General features: G+C 45.2%; 1 protein-coding gene across 4 annotated transcripts in view; it reads left to right on the forward strand.

Moving 5' to 3' along the window:
* The window catches only part of LOC124804777 (GRAM domain-containing protein 2A-like), a 322,882-nt gene that overhangs the window by 239,185 nt on the left and 64,677 nt on the right, over positions 1-19,020 (forward strand). The window contains exon 1 of one of the 4 annotated variants that reach the window (XM_047265101.1): positions 4,450-4,552. The exons of the other annotated variants lie outside the window; for them this stretch is intronic. Within the exon in view, the coding sequence (XP_047121057.1) occupies positions 4,473-4,552 (80 nt within the window). The 5' untranslated portion in view covers positions 4,450-4,472. Of the gene's footprint in view, positions 1-4,449; positions 4,553-19,020 lie in introns of those variants that run through there. 4 annotated transcript variants of the gene reach the window in all.

The raw sequence follows: 19,020 nt of genomic DNA on the forward strand, positions 1-19,020 counted from the left end.
ACCAGCAAGATCAGTGTCGTTCGTTCCTCTCCTCTGGTGAATGGTGTAAGAGAATGTCTCCGTATAATCACAAATTTATTTAATATTTCATCATTACGTAAACTGTACACTGGAAGAGAGAATAAATTTCGCGATCTCTAGTTATCTCAAGTCTTGAAATTTTTCTAAGAAGCTTTTGCTGTATCAGTCTGTCTTGTAGCATCGCCCCACTGGATTTTGCTGAGATATTTTAAATGATGCTGTTGTGCAGAGTGAGCACGGACAGAGATGTAGCGGCTAGTGCCGTGACGAAGAAAGAGAGAACTTTTCATTTGTAGCATTTGAGCTGCTGTTCTTCCATGAAAGAGAATATTAACGGAACTATTACTGGAAAACCGTGCAGAAATAGGGGACCCGTAGAAGGTAGGATTAACAGAGGACTTCAAACGTATACAAGAAAGATCAGTGGTTTGAGCCGCCATGTCAGCGATTGCGCGGCCCCTCCCACCGGGCGTGCGTGCGTGTGCGTGTTGTTCTTAGCATACGTTAGTTTCAGTAGTGTGTACGTCTAGGGGACCGATGACCTCAGCAGTTTGGTCCCTTAGGAATTCACGTATTTTTGAATGATCATAATTTGGCAGGCCGTCATAGTAAGTCTCTTAACTTCAAAATGAATTCCAGGAACCAATTTTCTGGGGACGTCATGTACCCTGAAACGTACATTTCCAGAGGGTGCCGCGAAAATTGCACTGAAATACTCAGTGAGTGGTGCAATGATGGTTCTGCCTTTTATGTGATAGCTTGATGCAAACCAGGCAAGATCGATGCCAAACAGATGGCCGGAAACACAGGGAGATGGAAAGTTAGGACACCAAACAATGTGAATTCCCATCAGGACCAATGAATAAAGCCAGAGTCGTCTTATACAGAATTGTTCACGTCTAGAAAATCGCGGTAACAGTACTTGGGGAGATCAACTTAAGGGGGTAGTTCTCTTTTAACGCAAGAAAAATAGGTGTGTTTCGTGATTTTTTTTTTTTTCATGTAACATGAAGACTTTTGTGTTTAAGAAATCATTTTTGTATCCATATAGGACACCGCTGTATCACGGGCAGGAGGACTCTTTATCATCGCCGGAATTCTCGAATTCCTTCTGCTGGACCTGAAACAAAGTAATTTTGTATAAATAATTTTCAATACATTTTCAATCAGCATACATATAACTGAAAAATATTGAGTCCTACTAAAATGGTGACGTGTTGAAAAAAGTCGTGTACTTCACCCAAAAAATCCAAACAAAAGCGTGCATTTAAAACAGATTTTCGAATATGCCACAGAACGCCTACTTATGGTGGCAGAGAATTCAGTTCAGAAAGCCAGCATGAAAATCGTGTGTACCGTTCTGAAATTGTTTCCCGCCAGTATGTAAAATACGGCTTTGAGAAAAACACGTTTAAAGTTTTGAGTTACAATGCTTGTAGTTAATTTAAAGATACCTGTAGTCAGGGACCCCTGGACAATACAGCTATCCTTCGGTATCCAAAACGTCGTCATTGTTAGCTTCTGTCATCCGCTGTTCTGCTCGCTCTATACAATTTTCGTCAACGTTGCGCCGAAGCACTAACAGGCTGGTCCGATCTCAAGTTCGAGCGCTTCAAAAATTTCCATAATTCCTGTTCGCCCGTCATGCAACATTGTGGTCGCAATGTCGATTATATCTTTCCAGCTGTGTGCGGTTTTCGGAGACATCGACCGGACGCAAGTGTTAAAACTTTCGTCGGCATTTTGAGTGTAGCCTCCCACACATCATTCCAGCAAGTCATACGATAAAATGTCGAACTAAGATGGTAGCCAATTTTGTCGGTTACGCTCCGAGACAGTATCTCACAAATCGGCTTGTAACTCGATAACAAGGATTGTGGCGAACTTCGGATGGATCCTACAATCAAATAGACGCCCCAGAGAACTTTTTAAGCGAGAAAGATCGATTTTTTGAAGGTTTCAAAGAAGACTGCCCCCTTAACGTATGTTTCCGTGGCAAGATAGGAGCTGGCGATCTATTCGCACTTAGTAATTAGAAGACCACATGCCACTGATGCCGTGCAGGCTAAGCAATCTCGTGCTGTTCCTGCTGTCCTCTTTATGGATTATGGAGTTTCTTCCTGGCTTTTAGATGTGGCTTCTGATTTCCAGTGCTACGTGCCGTCCTCCCCTGTTGCCGCAAAGTTATTTCACAGTGAAGATGACGTGCAACAAAATTCGAAAGCGGTAACCTAAATAAAGATAAAGAGCGAATAAACGGTATTACGGTGTCCTCAGATATCCTGTCTACGTTTGTGAAAAAAATACTACTGGCAGTTGCGGATTCTTTACGTCCAAAGACAAACGTTTGTCGGAGTAACAAGAGCCTTGATTGTTTCAGCACGACCGGTGACCATAAGTTGGCCTTTCTTTACACATTCGGAAGGAGTGTGCTGCGTGCCCCTCCGTGTTCACAGGACCGCACGCATTCGTTCCTGATTTGGGGAGCATCCTGGCATTCTAAAGCAGCTCGACTTGCTCGCTAAATTGCTCAATCCTAAGCCTACAGAAAATGTCAGGCACTATTTGAAATAAAACTATCGGCATCCTCTCAGAGTAGCAGGTCCGTGGGACCTAATCGTCAGTGAGCTGCTTCAGCTGGAGAACGACACATCTGGAGAAACTTGTGGACTTGGTTGACGGCTGAAGAGCGTTACCCTAGGATCGGGCTGCCTCCTGAGGGAGAGACTTGTTGTCTCCGTTCTGCCCATCAAGTAGCAGCTACAAACGGTAAACGCTACCCGGCCAACAAAGTGATCTGCAAACGAATAAGATACAAAATACTGAGAATTTATGGATGAACGTTGTAGTACACACCGAAATAGCTGTACAATAAAGCTGATAGCAGCGATTTCACGGCAACACGACGTGCAAATATGTGAAAGATACGCTATACAGGGAGTAACCAAGTTCCTTTTACAGACTTTGAGGAGATTTTCGTTACAATAAAATAAGAAAAAAAGTCCAGTAACATGGACTCTAAAATGCATACCTTAAGAGCTGTAAGCACTTGTTCAATGGGAGAGATGTTCCACCTTAGCGAAGACGAACAAGTGGTATGCACTTGAGCCCATGTTCATCGGACCTCCTCCTTGTTTTTGTTGCTAAAGCTGTGTAGAATAACGGATCTCTTGTCTGAAGCAAAATTACAGTAATAAAACGCATCCAAATGCCTGGGTTTGAGTACGACAGAAGTTAAAAACATGCAAATGAAAGAGAGAAAAACACGAAGAAAATGCTAGGCCCAATGTAACAGACCGGTGAATACAGCAACAGGAGAATTGGAGCTCGGCACAAGAAAACTGGACAAATAAATGTAACGGTGGGAAAACGTGGACCGTCGTTTTTCACGGCCATCTGACCCAAATGAAAGAAAACGGGATATGCAGGAGAATTTTTGAATATGTCAATGAAGGAAAAAATGTTCCTGGTGCAAGTGGCTCCAGGTAATCAGAAGTGATCTGAAACGGACGAAGATTGAAGCACATGAAATTCTGAACAGAGGTAAGTTTCGGAAGTGGTATGAGCAGACGAAGAACTACGATCGTCTGGCCACGTCTGTGGGCTCTTTGATTGCTCTGTAAGGTGGCTCAACCGCAGTACATCGTATGAAACATTAGTTCATTTTATTACATGAAGGATAAAAAAAAATACTTAACACGATACAGTCCTTCGCCACAGGAATGCTTGATAATTTACAACACTTGTTGCCTATGAAAACATCGCTTACGCTGTAATTAACAAACTGTTCTCTTGAAGTAGAATGTTCAAAGTTACTAGTTTTCCGTCTCAGATAACACTTTAGTCCTGGTCAGTGATACTGACTGCTTCAGCAGGGGCCACGAAATGAGTACAGTGCTTCTGTGCGCGTCTCTACATTGACCTCCGTGTGAAGGTGCTGCTATGCTGGGAGGGTGGGCGTGTCTTCTTCGGCCAGTCCGTTCGTCGTTGCGGACTGTAGCGAGACATCGCTGGTGTCTGTAGCATCTATGAGCGTTGCCGAATTTTATGTGGCGCCGCGATCTTTGGACAGTACCACAGGAAGAAGGTTCTAGATATCTCCAGAGAAAACCGAAACAGATAACTAGAGAAAAGTGGTCAGAAGTTCTGATCGAACGCAAGATTACTGGGCAGACTGAGAGTGAGGCGGCCTCTGAGCGGTGGGCGGGCCAGCGGCCAGGGGACGGGGCGGCGCCAGCTGCGGATTATTTCGGTAGGGCACACTCTGCGCTCCGCGAACGAGATCGCGGCCCAGGCCCGCGAGCCACGACTGCTGCTTTCGCGGAAGCCGGGCAGTTCCGGCTGTGCGGCGTCGCCTTATTCTCAGCTAAAAATGCCCCTGGTGGAACCTGTGGTCGGCAGCCATTCGTGCCGCGTGCGCCGCGCCGCCAACTCCTCCGCTCCGCTCCGCGATGGCGTCCGAGCCCTGCGCGGTCGAGGGCCTGTCTCTGGCTGTCGCGCTCAATGCCATCGGCTGGATCACCGGCGCCAAGTAAGTCCGAGACCAGCGGCTAACGCTACTCCCAACCGCGATAATTTCCCAGTTACCTGCTACACGTCAAATGACCACTGCACTGTTAGGAGTGTATACCTCGATCGAAGCCAGCGGATGTTTGTGGCCTAGTCCTGAAAAATCACATTTAAGTGCTAGTCAACGGGCGATGAACTGCCTTGTCGCTTCCTGCAGTCTAGGTGTCGAGTCATATGTTGCGTTTCCTGTGCCTCTCCGTCGGTCCCTGGCACATTGTTCTTCGTAGCTGTTTCATTGGCGCTAAACACGGAATACAATGTAGCGAGGTGTTGAGGTATAACGCTGGGGACTACATTTACAGCTGTGTTCTGCTGACACCTTATAGTGTCTGACGGAAGGTACTGTGTGCACCAGCGACACTTCCCCGCCTTTCTGTTGCAGTCGTGAACAGCTGGCGGGAAGAACGATTAGTGGTAAGCCTTTGTTGATCTCGAATCTCTCTGTTTTTACCTTCACGGTCTTTTCCCGAGGTATACGTAGGAGGAAACAATATGACGGTTGATTCTTCTAGGAAATACTCTCGGAACTTTAAGGCTCCCTTCGCACTCCGGCTGTACGATGTGCAGTGCTGTATGGGAAGCGACTCGCTACACGACGCAGAAACAACTCGCAGTGGTGGAACACTTAGAAACGTAGTTGAAGCGACTTGACTGATTCCCCTCTTTAGGGGGAAAGTTTCAACTCATCTGATTTTTTTATGTAGATGAGGCAATGCTACATCCGTTTCCGTTTGTCAGTAAAAAATTTGCTTTTTCCGTAAAAAAATTAAAAGCCGCTGGTTTTGGATTCGTGCTTGTTCTCCACTACGTAATCTTCCTCTTTCGATTCTGAGGCAACTATTCGATATTTTGCATACTGTAGTCAGATATCACAGCTTGATAATGAAGCGGTTTTCTTTCCACTGTTGCCCACAGTTATTGAGACACTTTGAAATTAAGTAAAACACGGTGCGTAATTGAGAAGTTTGCAGTAAAAAAGTAGTTTCTGGCGAGTTTAATTTTGGTGCATTTTAGGTCATACCAAACTCAATACGAAATGTAGCTAGCATATCGAAATTACTTTTAACGCTGGAACGAGAACTACGCCTCTCCTCAGTCTGCGTAATGTGTTTGGAAGCTGTCAGCGATACGCCACGTGGCGAGGCTGTTGGTTTCGCACTTACTAACGAAATGCGCTGTTCTTGTTTGGACCTTCTCTATTTCCTCTATCAGTCCTATCTGCTAATAGAGTAAAAGGGCTTCAACACATTCTTAGCTTTCGTTGAAAAAGTGCGGTCAGAGTTCAGAAGATGCTAGTGTACCCAAATGAATGCAATGAGACAGGCTACGATCAGCTGACCTATGTATTACGGACTAAGCGTGTTCTTACGAACATATCTTCTGTCACTTGCCTGTAATCCACGCTGGCATTTGGTGTACTGCATCTATCCACATGATCATGGGTAATTTCCTACCTGCCTTTATTTACAATATACACTATTTTTACCTATTTTCTAATGTAAATGTCCTGTTTGGTTCTAACTTGGGCAGCTGTGCTTCGACCAATTTGACGTCAACCTGGGTAGTAGCTGATTAAGGTGCATTTCCGTCCATCGTGGTAAATTTTTTCCGTGACTTCCCCAGACCACACAAGGCGAATACTGGAACGTTTCTTTTCCCTTCTTTCCACCGTCATTGTCCAATTTATCTAGAGCGACGGTTCTTAATAATAACGCTGTGGAACGTCAAACTAATTGCAAGAAAAACAGATGCTTGGCTGAAATTCACTGGAAGAATCCAAGAGAAACTTAATTCGTCTGTGAAAGGAATGGCTCACGAAATAGATGTTTTAACTATCGCGTAGTATTTGGATTAACGGAAGAGAGAGACAAGATTCAACGAAGAGAGGCGTGTTTCGTAATGGGATCGTTTAGTCGGCACGAGAGCGCTACGGAGATACGCAACAGTATTAAGTGGTAGACGCTACAAGGGAGGTGTTATGCGTCAGAGAGGGATTCCAAGTGTGTGTGTGTGTGTGTGTGTGTGTGTGTGTGTGTGTGTGTGTGTGTGTGTTCCCAGAACAGCCGGATGGCATATTGCCTTCTCCCGCATGCGTCTGTGACCACAACGAGAGAATCTGAAAAATCAGACTTATTACTATGATTTACCGATAATCATTCTTCCCACGTACGCGAATGCAACAGGAAAATGGGAGGGGCAACATAATGAAACCGGAAGTATCATTCGTCACGCACCCTAAGATATATCGCAGGGTATAGATGTAGGTAGTTAATTCGTCACTTAGCAACATCCAAATGCCGGCCACACTCCTGGACACGAAAACTACAGTAAAAGGGACTGGGTTATAAGCAGAATACGAGTCACTTTCCATTGAGTGACAGTGCTCTGCTACTCGAGGTCACAGTGGATGTGACGTACCGTTGTTTCTTCACCCGATAAACTACGTAGTTGGAGTCTGAAATACAGTATGGTGCACGACTTGACACTTTTGGCGTAAACAAAGCTTTGTCAGCATAACAGAGCTGTTAAATTACTTTTAAAATATCTAGGCTGTCCCGGGGCTCAAACATGGGCTTTTGGACTCCGGACGTGGTACATAGGCCGAACGAGCAATCACGGTCAACGTTCAAAACTAATAAACAAGTATTCATGTCACGCTAGTCCGAAGTGTTGGTATTTGAATTATGAGTTACGACATTTACGCTTGGCCTTTTGGCCCGGTTACGAATTGGACACTGCCGGTTCAGCCATCGCCATCTGCTGACGGCTGCGCCGGCGCCGTTCTGCCCATGTGGGCAATTGCTGACGGTCCGCCACATTTTAACGTCCTGTCCGGATTTCAATACACTGCGTCTTGATCTTGGCCTGCCATGTACTCTGGATGCCATTTTAGCGGATGACCCAGGAGCAGCTGCTCGCGTTCTTCGTTTTATCAACTTGACAAACCTGTCTAAGGACATTTGAATATGCTGTTTTTTAATCCTATGCCTGTAAATCTGTCTTTTATCGTGTTTTCCCTTTTAGTTGCTGTTTTAAACTTGTGCCTCGCGATGCATTCCTAACGTAGTCTGGACGCTAATGACCATTGTAGTTGTGCGCCCTAAAACCACAAAAAAAAAATAAATAAATAAATAAAAAAATTACGCTTGGCGTGTTCTCATAAAAGATGGACACAGTAAGGAAAGTTCCGTAGTTCGCGACGACAGCAGACAGGAATATGACGCACGATTATCGTGCAGAGATCGAGCAGACGTCAGTGGACTGCGGTTGCGGGCAGGATGCGACAGCTTTCTCGTTTGGTAATAGACCACGTCGTTCTATTGCAGAGATCTGGGGATTACTGACGTTTCATACAGCTCTATTTTTCGCACCGCCAGTGTACTCTAGCTTGTAAATGACGTATATGTTAAGGAGCTGTAGTCTTTTTAGTTTCACCTTCGATGCATGCGACCTGCTGCGGCGGTTGAGAAGTTCTCAAGCGTATCCTGTTTCCATTCATCCTAACCATACGGCAGTAAAATATCGATCTACGTTTTCCCATCGTTACATTTAGTTGGTCAATCGTCTTTTACAGATCTTCATTACTTCTGTTGCTGCGTTTACCATTGTTTTATTGACGCCAATATTTTTCATAGGTTTTTCCTCTCTTCCATATTTCCTATTTCAGCCAAGTCTAGGAGTTCGGTTGAATATAATCTTTGACTTTATTACTGTTAAGAAAAACTATAATGTTGCTTGAGAGGAGATGGATGTTTCATTGCGCGTATCTGTAATCAGCTGAAGGATATTTCCATCTTCCTTACCCTGAGTTTGTTAGCCCCCCGTCGCGGCCGTTCTTCCGTATTATTTCACTCAAATGCTTAAATATATTAATTTTTTGATTTCTCACTATTTTGTGGTTATATGGTTTGAAACTTATGTTGTATTAGTCGTACATTTTTAGTTTAAGATACTTGAAGGCGTTTTTTTTCAGCCTTTGTTTTGAAGATGTTGATTTTTCTTTGTACCATTGTTGCCACGTCTCCGGACGGTATTTGAAAGGTCGTCAGCGAAAACTGTTGCAGCTGTCATTTATTCTACACTTTTTGAATTCGTGTTCCAATTTAACACGGTGGCGCAAAAAGCCTACCAAAAATACTTGCCGATTCAAAATACATGGCTTCGCCTGCGTGCTCGGACCGTCAGGCTTTTGCTTAGCTGTCTCGAAAGCGCTTCACATCCCGCTCTGCAGTACTAGAGGCTACACCAGCGCCCAGCAGACGTCGCGTCTGCTGCGTTAATTGCGCGCGGCGCGTGCGTACACGAAACTGGAGACCTGGAACGCTGGAGCGCGCGTTGTGTGGAGGGGTCGCGCGGTACGAGGCGCTCCAGCTCCCAGGAAGTGCTAACGGCGAGCGAGGCTCGCCAACCGACAACCGCGGCAGGTGAGGGAAGCCTGCCAGCTGTTCTGGCGCCAGTTTCCTGGCCACAAGTGCGCCGTATCGCGAATTTGACGGGGCGTGACGGCCGTCTCCACGAGCCGAGCCGCGGCGCGGAGTCGATCCTATATGGTGCTCTCACAGAATGTCACGCCACGGGCACATTAACTGTGCAGATAACACGACACGGGCAACCGCTGACTGACCATTGCAAATTTGTTCATTCGTTTCATTTATGGCATACCGCTGTCCAGCTACTGGGCTGGTAGCGTAAAGTGGGATTTAGTCCTGAAAAATTAACATTGTGAGGTCCTCCACATGAGTACTAAAATAATTTCGTTTGCCCGAAAATCCTACAAATTTAAAGGTTGTCGATTCAACTAAATACATGGGGGATCATAATTACGAACAGTTTAAATTGGAACACATAGGGATCAAAATTACGAAAATTTGAAACTGAAACGCTAAACAAGTTGTGGGGAAGGACAATGAAAGACTGCGTCGTATTGGCAAAACATTTACAAGATACAGCAAATCTACTAAACAGACTCCCTACACAACGCTTGCCTACATCTACATTTAGACTCCGCAAGCCACCCAACGCTGTGTGGCGGAGGGCACTTTACGTGCCACTGTCATTACCTCCCTTTCCTGTTCCAGTCGCGTATGGTTCGCGGGAAGAACGACTGTCTGAAAGCCTCCGTGCGCGCTCGAATCTCTCTAATTTTACATTCGTGATCTCCTCGGGAGGTATAAGTAGGGGGAAGCAATATATTCGTTACCTCATCCAGAAACGCACCCTCTCGAAACGTGAACAGCAAGCTACACCGCGATGCAGAGCGCCTCTCTTGCAGAGTCTGACACTTGAGTTTGCCAAACATCTCCGTAACGCTATCACGCTTACCAAACAACCCTGTGACGAAACGTGCCGCTCTTCTTTGGATCTTCTCTATCTCCTCAGTCAACTCGGATCCCACACTGATGAGCAATACTCAAGTATAGGTCGAACGAGTGTTTTGCAACCCACCTCCTTTGTTGATGAACTAAATTTTCTAAGGACTCTCCCAATGAATCTCAACCTGGCACCCGCCTTACCAACAATTAATTTTATATGATCATTCCATTTCATATCGTTCCGTACGCATACTCCCAGATATTTTACAGAAGTAACTGCTACCAGTGTTTGTTCCGTTATCATATAATCATACAATAAAGGATCCTTCTTTCTATGTATTCGCAATACATTACATTTGTCTATGTTAAGGGTCAGTTGCCACTCCCTGCACCAAGTGCCTATCCGCTGCAGATCTTCCTGCATTTCGCTGCAATTTTCTAATGCTGCAACTTCTCTGTATACTACAGCAAAATCCGGGAAAAGCCACATGGAATTTCCGACACTATCTACTAGATCCATCGTTTTTCTTCTTCAATTTTGCTGCGTGGAGTGCGAGCCTTACCAGATAGGAGTGACGAAGAAGATCGAAAAAGTTCAAAGAAGGCTAGCTCGTTTTGTATTACTGTGAAATACGGGAGACAGTTGAGGTGGCAATCGTTAAAACAAAGGCATTTTTCCTTGCGGCGAGATCTTTCACGAAATTTCAATCACCAACTTTGGAATGCGAGAATATTGTGTTGACTCCCACCTACACAGGGGGAAATGAGCATCGCAATAAAATAAAGACACCTCACACGGGTAGCTGTAAGTATTCGTTTTCCCCCACGTGCTACTGGAGAGTGGAACGATCGAGAAATACTCTAAAAGCGGTTGAATAATCCCTCTGCCAGACTTTTTTAGTGTTAACTGCAGAGTAGCCATTCACGTGTAGATGACCTGGTTACATTTCTTACAACAATTCAGCATACAGAATGAGATTTTCACTCTGCAGCGGAGTGTGCGCTGATATGAAACTTCCTGGCAGATTAAAGCGGTGTGCCGGACCGAGACTCGAACTCGGGACCTTTGCCTTTCGCGGGCAAGTGCTCTACCAACTCAGCTACCCAAACACTTGCCCGCGAAAGGCAAAGGTTCCGAGTTCAAGTTTCGGTCCGGCACACAGTTTTAATCTGCCAGGAAGTTTCAATTCAGCATACAGTTTCATTAAGATTCCCTTGGGCATTATGCTGCATTATTATGAAACAACAATGAACTCCACATATGTGAATGGCAGTCACACGATACCTGTTTCACTATTACATTTACCGCCAGTGACAAGAGCATTCGAGCAATGAATACGTAATAGAGTTAAAATCAGTCCGCGTGTGTGATGGGTCACAAGCCTCTGGACATCCATTGCTGTTACTTCCGAAGACGTCAGCCACATAACGGATAGCGTGTATGACAAACTTTTTCTGCTGCTTCCAGTTTTATCGTTCAGGGACGAACGGTGAAGATGAAATTTTCTTCCATTCCCCCTGAGGAATCGTGTGCAGTTGACGCATTTTTGAACACCTGATCTCCGACTGATGCTCTCGTTTCTGCCGAAGATCCTCGATAGAGCTCGTCCGCAGCCCGTGGTCTAGTGGCTAGCGTTGCTGCCCCTGGATCACGGCGTCCCGGGTTCGATTCCCGGCCGGGCAGGGGATTTCCTCTGCCTGGGTACTGGGTGTTTGAGTTGTTCTCATCATTTCAAAATAAGGAGACCCGGGTTCGAGTGCTCTGGTTTGCATAAATTTTAATTCATTGGTTCAGCTTCTATCATTATTGGAAATAAAGATCTGAGTTAAATAGTGGAGCAGGAATAGTTCCGTTTCAAGAGTTTCAAAAAAGATAAAAACCGCCTACATACATCACCAGCTGGCGCACGAAAATTAAAAAGAAACTTAAAGTAACTTTGTTTACTGGCATAAAGAAGAAATCGTTATACTATCCGTTGGCTTTGACCAATGAGGTTCTGAACGTGGGACATACATCATCAACATGTCGACTATGACGGCAAATTATAGGCGATATTTTGAAACATAAATCACACAAACACTTTTGATCACGAGAATTTCTTGCATCGGAAAAAAAGTTCGAAACACTATTACCGTCAGTCACATGTTCTTAAGAAAAAGTTTCTTGGAAAGAAACCTGAGCGTAAAAAGAATTCTACTGCTGCAGTGGAGACAGAGATACGTTGTACATCCAAAAACACACAATATTTACCGTACATGAATCAAAGATAGTACCGGAAAATAAGTTCTAGCTGTATAGCTGATGTAGACAATGCAATACCTAAATTCAACTACAATGTTAATCTTACAATATATTTCACATAAATCATGTAACCAGCTGTAATATTCCCAGAAAGCGGGTTGTGGGGCAACAGAGTAACCTATCGCAGTCGGATTAATATTTTTACTAAAAGAAACTGAAATGCATCTAAAACGGACAGCCCAAAACTACCATACAAAAACGCTACTATGCATAGCTTAATTATACTTACAGAATATTGAGTAGTATTCGCCAATAACATGTTAATATTTCCACACAGCGTTACATACAGTCATTTGAGGCTGACTGTGAAGCTACTTAAACGAAAAGATTCCCAACATTACTAAACGAAGCAGATGTGGCTATATTTTGTTCCTCACACAAAGCAGAGATTAAGAAACAATTTCACTGTAAGTGCACACACAAAAAAAAGCAATTACGCAGGGCAATTCAGAATACGCACCAAGATGTGACGTCTCGGCGGCCATAAACATACAGGTGGACTAGTATCGCAAATTGCTTTTGACCCGTTTACTGTACGTCACGGTAGTCCTGTTAATCATGTTTACTATCATAGGTTCCGAAGGATCTAGCACCAAGACAGCTGAGAAACACTTACCTTTTACTGTCCTTTCCAAAACGCTTAAAAGCTCATAATTTCGTCATATCACTAGCAGAAGCACTATCTGCGCCAATGCAAACTTAGCGATCGTTGCTCGGAGATGGGCTGTCGAAATCGCAACAAAGAAACGGAAGAATTGCGGACGACTCATCTCCATACGCCACACCTGCAGTACACAAGTACGAGTGCTTCGTTTCGGAGACCGGTGGCCCCCAAGAGCCACGCGATACCGCAAGGCAATAAGGCAGTCAGGTGCAATATATATACCGCCGACAATAACATGCACAGCTCGCACCCCCGCTTCATCGGATGCGCCGGAATCATGCGCTGTAGTGTTTGTCACTGAAGAAGCGCTTAAAAAGTCGTTTTAAAATATTTCGATTCAGTGAGCAGCTTTTGCCAGGATTATGAGCGAAGACACAGGCAACCGACGCTCCAGTTCCGCCCAGAGACTTTCAATGGATTTCATGTCAGGGCTTTAATCCCGGAAATGCAGTTCATCCTCTTTGATACACGCCGTAGGAGAAGGTTAAATGGTTTGAGCCGAAACAAGGAATTAAATAATAAACCACATCACCTTCACTAATCGCACATGTGGTATATCGGATACCGTGGCGGGGAGAAGTCTTTTGCTCTTATCCAATTGGGCAGTCCACGTCTTCTTGGACTCCCCAATTTTAGCCGCTCTGCCGCGGACTTTTATTCCCGTCACACTGCCAACGGTGCTTGGAGAGAATGCCTAAATGGATGATGTTTTAAGTTTTATTCGTGTGTGTGGGGGGGGGGGGGGGAGGCGTTTATCACACAATCTGAGGATGGCCGTCTGGTCTTCTTCCTCTGGCCTCCAGACTCCCTCCGTTTTCAGTCTTCCTCGCTTTTTCTTTGCTGTTTCGTTGCCTCGGTATTTGTCCTTCAGGCTGGAGATTTCAGTGTCTTGCCGAGTGGCTGTCTCATACTTTTTTCTTCTTGTGATCAGCGAGCCCAGGCAATCTGCTATATTATTTTAATACCTTCCACTAGATTTCCTTGTAGGGTACGTTTTCCCCTTTCGCTTACTTCTTTCGTTTTCTCTTTCCGTACGGCTCCCCGTTGGTTTCACGCCCTTTCACTTTTCCCGACTCATTTTGGAAATTGTTTTACGTTGAGACTTGTTTCCATGAGGAAAAAGGGACTCGTGACCTTTTAGTTAGGTCCGCTTACAGACCAACCAACCTACCTACCTACCTACCTACCTACCTACCTACCTACCTACCCACCTTCACATTTAAACGAGGTCCTAGGCTCACCGACGTTTCGACCAACTTTGCAACGACCCTCTTCAGGGCCGAGATGCGGGTGGTGGTATGGTGCGTTAATGTCAGTACAGTGGGTTCATCCAAGAAACGTCGCGACCCCTACAACATAACCGATTTCTAGAATAATAGGTAATTGTGTCTCTTATACTGTTGCGGCCAGTAGTTTTCTGACGTAGGCAGCCATAGCGTATGACAGCAAATTAACAGCTCGTTGAGCGTGGGCGCAAAGTCCACATGCCTCCTCAAGGGGGATGCCTACTTTTCACGCCCTCAGGCCGACCCGTCAACACAGGCTTCTAAAGACGGCGGCGACCGCTCTGCCTGGAGCTATGCAGGTCGCAACCTCGTCTCCGAGCGGATCAGAACGCATGACAGATGGCAGGCAGTTAACAGCTGCAGGCCGACTCCGCCCGCTGCCGGTCGTAAACAAACCGCTCAATCCACAAAGGACCCGCTCACTGGCGAGTAGAGTTCCAGATACCAATGTGTTGACGCACGCACACGCACACACACTCTTTCTTCCTTGTCGGTTCTACATCTCAAAATAACATCTGGTTTACGAGCGCAGCAAGGGATACCTTCACTTCCTTGAACCAACCAGCACTGCCGGGTACGGAGTCTATTTGGGAACCACATCGCTACGTGGACTCTTACCTCGTTTTTGTAGGGACAAGCTGGTTTAGCGAGTTGCGTTTAACAAATATCTATCCCGTGAGAATAAGAAATGGTTCAAATGGCTCTGAGCACTATGGGACTTAACTTCTGAGGTCATCAGTCGCCTAGAACTTAGAACTAATTAAACCTAACTAACCTAAGGACACCAGACACATCCATGCCCGAGGCAGGATTCGAACCTGCGACCGTAGCGGTCGCGCGGTTCCAGACTGTAGCGCCTAGAACCGCTCGACCACTCGGCCGGCTGAGAAGAAGAGTTCTGCTTCTTAACTGAGGCTCTTAGGAAACTCGGGCAGCATCAGATTTTCACTAAATCGAGATAACTTGCCTAACGCACTTCATGGCGCAGTGGACTCGTCTTCGGGAAGAGCAAGCTTCAGATGCATGCCGGTTCATTTACTTCAATTCGCATACTCTGCAAGCCACTGCACAGTGAGAGTGTGCGGGAAGCTTACATCGTTCCGATATTAGCCAGTTTGTCCTGTTTCACTTCCGTGTTGAGCGAAGGGAAAAATGCACTGCGCCCTGATCTCTTAATGTGTGATCCTGATCCCTACACAAGACAGAAGATTTGACAGTTGAATGGTAGCACAGTTTTCCAATATCGATTCTCTACATTTGCCAAAGAGGATATCCAGTTTGAGTTCTCCGAGCATTTCTGTTACATGTTCGTATGTGCTATACCGACCTGTTACGATCCTCTGAATTGGCTTGATGTCTTCTGTTATGTCTACTTGGTAGGGTCTATGAACGCTGGATAAATGCTGTCGGTTTGAATGCCATTTCCTTTACAGATTAACTTCTTTCCCAGCACACCTTCAACAAACCTAAATTTTGTTTTCGCCCTCCCCAATATTGATTTTACGTGATAATTTCAATTTATTTATGTCACCTGTAAATATTTGTACAACATAACGTGCTCAAAACGTTCGCCAGTGATCTGGTGTTCGGATTTTTTCTTTTTGCTATAAACATTAACTTGCCTCTATACACACTTAACTAGAGCTGCTTTTTCAGACTGAACTTTCACTCTGCAGCGGAATGTGCGCTGATCTGAAACTTGGTGGCAGATTAAAGCTGTGTGTGCCGGACAGGGACTGGATCCAGGAATCTTTGCCTTTGGCGGGCAAGTGCTCAACCTACCGAGCTGCCCTTGCACGACTCACGACCCCTCCTCCACAGCTCTGCTTCCGCGGGCATCTCATCTCCTGCCTTCCAAACTCCACAGAACGTCTCCTACATACCTTACGGGACCAGCATTCATGGGAGAAAGGAAAATGCGGAGAAATTACGTACTCGCAGCCTACGGGATTCTTTGCAGACGAATTTTTACAATTCGCAGGAGTAGAAATTTTGTCTACGTCCTTCAGCATTTCCTTACTCTTGCCCAAACGACAGTTTCCTCTAGACTGCAGCATCGCCAGTGAACAATCTGATGATGCTGCTGCTGCTGCTCCTGCTGTTGGCCCTAAGTAATAAATCTTCTGTGTATGAGAGGCTCTGTTACCCTTCCTTGGTGCACAGGTGACGGTAGTTACGTTTCTGTTGAACGTTCGTGCTCGGTTGCATTAGTCGAGTATTCTTCGAGCCATTCCCATACTTAGAAGACACTCAGTACAGTCACAACAGGATTGTCAATCTAGGACGCCATGTAGTATGTTAATATGAATTTAACTGTTAGGAATTTCTTTTTTATTTGGAGAGTAGCTTGTAAGGAAGTGAAATATGAACGACAAATAGTTATGACAAAAAGAGACTAGGTGGTTTTGAAATGCAGTGCTGCTGATGATTAGATGAGTTGGAGTAACTAATGAAAGGCTCTGAATCGGATTGGGAAGAAATGAACTGTATTGTATTACTTGATTAAGGCTATACATAGACTCATAGTACACATCGTGAGGCATCGCAGAATAGTGAATTTGCTAAAAGAGGAGTATGAGGGGGAGGAGGGAATTCCTTAAAGTTGTAGAAAGTGCAAAGCTAGATTACAGAAAGCAGGTTGAAATGAATATAGATTGCGATGGTGAAACTTGTGCAGGATAGACTAGCATGGAGAGATACGTCAAACCAGTCTTTGGACTGAAGACCACAACACAATACCGTTACCATTCCCTACTAGTAAGTTGATGCTAAGTGTACGGTACGCGGTGTAACAATGTTCATACAATCGCTTTAGATAAAAGCAATGGTCATGTCGTTACAAAGCCAGTGTCGCGTTGGTTGCTTTGTCCACAGTGACAGCTACGCTGCTGTCGCGTCAGTTGAATAGCGACGAACTCCCAGGACTTGCGCTGATTTTTATTGAACGGAACATGATGGAGGAGGAGGAGGAGGAGGAGGGATATCTATCGGGTGAGGAGAGGGCGCTGCGCATGTGGGCGTATTGGGCGTTAATATTGAGACGCAGTGTGATGAAGGCATAAAATCGTGTGACTAACCGATGCAACTGTATCGCCACATCTGTACAAGAAAAATTATAGATAAAACCAGTATTGAGGAGGGAGTGTGCTGGCAGTCTATCGGTTGAATGTATACATATTTCGAGCAATGTTCACATGCGCACAACAAATGTTAACGAAATTCTGTGTCATTTGCTTCGTAGTATTCAGTTTCCAAAGTATTGTGCATATTTTAAAATTCAGATGACCTGGTGAATGATTATGTGCTATCAGAATTTTGATTTCACCAAGGATGAACAAAGATTACACCATTCAATGAAATGCGAGTAGAAGAATTAAGTTGCTGGAGGTATTTCAGTGTGTAATAAATAACTAAATTACTGTGTGTCGAAATTTTGTGGAACAGTTTCATATTGGCGTACTTGAAACAGATTTTTAATCAGGTAAAGTTCAGCACAAGGCGCAAAAAATGGTTATGTCTGTCTCTTCTTTCCGTATACAAAAAAAAATGCTGACCTCAGAGTTGACGCACTTGTTGGAATCCAGCGGAAAGGCCTTGAGCTTCTCTGTTCAAAGCTTTAAGCCAAACCCATTCCAGGTATCGAATGGAAGCTGTTAAGATGCTTAAGACTTGAATGAAAAATCACCGGTACATCTGACCACATTCTGTCTGCACTAGAGATGCAGTGATATTCAGAATCTTCGGGCAATCCTACTCCACGCCACAGTCGCGCGACCTAAGAAGTCAGTGTACGTGGCGACAAAAATTCAGTTCTGCGCACCTGACTGCTCACTCCACAGATATTCCTAGTGTGTGGGCGGGACGGAGGTTCCTCATTGAGTGCACTCGCCGCATCGACACTTTGCTCGGTTGTGGCCGTTAAAAATTCGAGTCGTCTTCGCGGCACGCCCTTTTCCGGACGCTGCGCGTTACTACGAACTCGGCCGTCGCGAAGCGTGCACGAACAAGCCTGTATTCCGCACGGCAGGTGCTGTTCCTTTGCCCTTCCCAGCACTGGCTGCTCCCGCAGAGGTCCCGGCTTCCGTTCTCGTTAACACCCTCTGGTTAGTCTGCAGCTAGCTCTCTAGCCTACCTCCTCAGCCACCCGCGTGGGTCGTCCCTCTCTTACTGTATTTTAGTTGCTTTCCGATGCGGTTAGCACTTTCATCTGCCGCACCCAATTTTACTTTGTTAGGACTAGCTCTCTGACGAAGGCAAAACCTTAAGGAATTCCTTATCCTTGATGCCTGATGATGGTTGAACAACAGTTTAACAGATTTCTGTGCGCTCTTCGAGACAGTGGGTCTATTCTCATTTTTAACACATTGACTACGTCACACCGGAGTGAGAGAGTTGTGGGAGAAACGTTCCCCACTGCATGTTGAGCTCCGGGATAAACAAGACAGCGCTCATCCGTGTACTGACCTCATTATTTATCTCGCCTTATTTTACAGTTGTCGGTCCGTACTGATGCCCATCACGTTTTACCCTTCTCTCTTTTACTATTATGAATCTCCCGGCTAGGAGACATTATTTATCCAGTCACTGTCTTAGTCCTGCATTGGGCTGTCATGAGTAAGATATGGTTGAGGTGAGGTGTCCCTCGAGGCAGGTGAGTCCTGGGGTGAACTTGTCTTCTCTCTGACCTGCATACCGACCCGCTCCTTACGCAGGGTGACTCAAAAATTTGGGAAATTATGGAACGGAGATAATGAATGAGCACAATTGTTTGACGTGTTTGTTTATCAATACAAAGTATGTTATTATTGAACGTCACAAGCATCTTTATTTCTTGAGTATCACTTCGGACAGATACGCTCCCCTCGG

The sequence above is a fragment of the Schistocerca piceifrons genome, chromosome 7 (assembly GCF_021461385.2).
Source record: "Schistocerca piceifrons isolate TAMUIC-IGC-003096 chromosome 7, iqSchPice1.1, whole genome shotgun sequence".
Taxonomy (NCBI): domain Eukaryota; kingdom Metazoa; phylum Arthropoda; class Insecta; order Orthoptera; family Acrididae; genus Schistocerca; species Schistocerca piceifrons.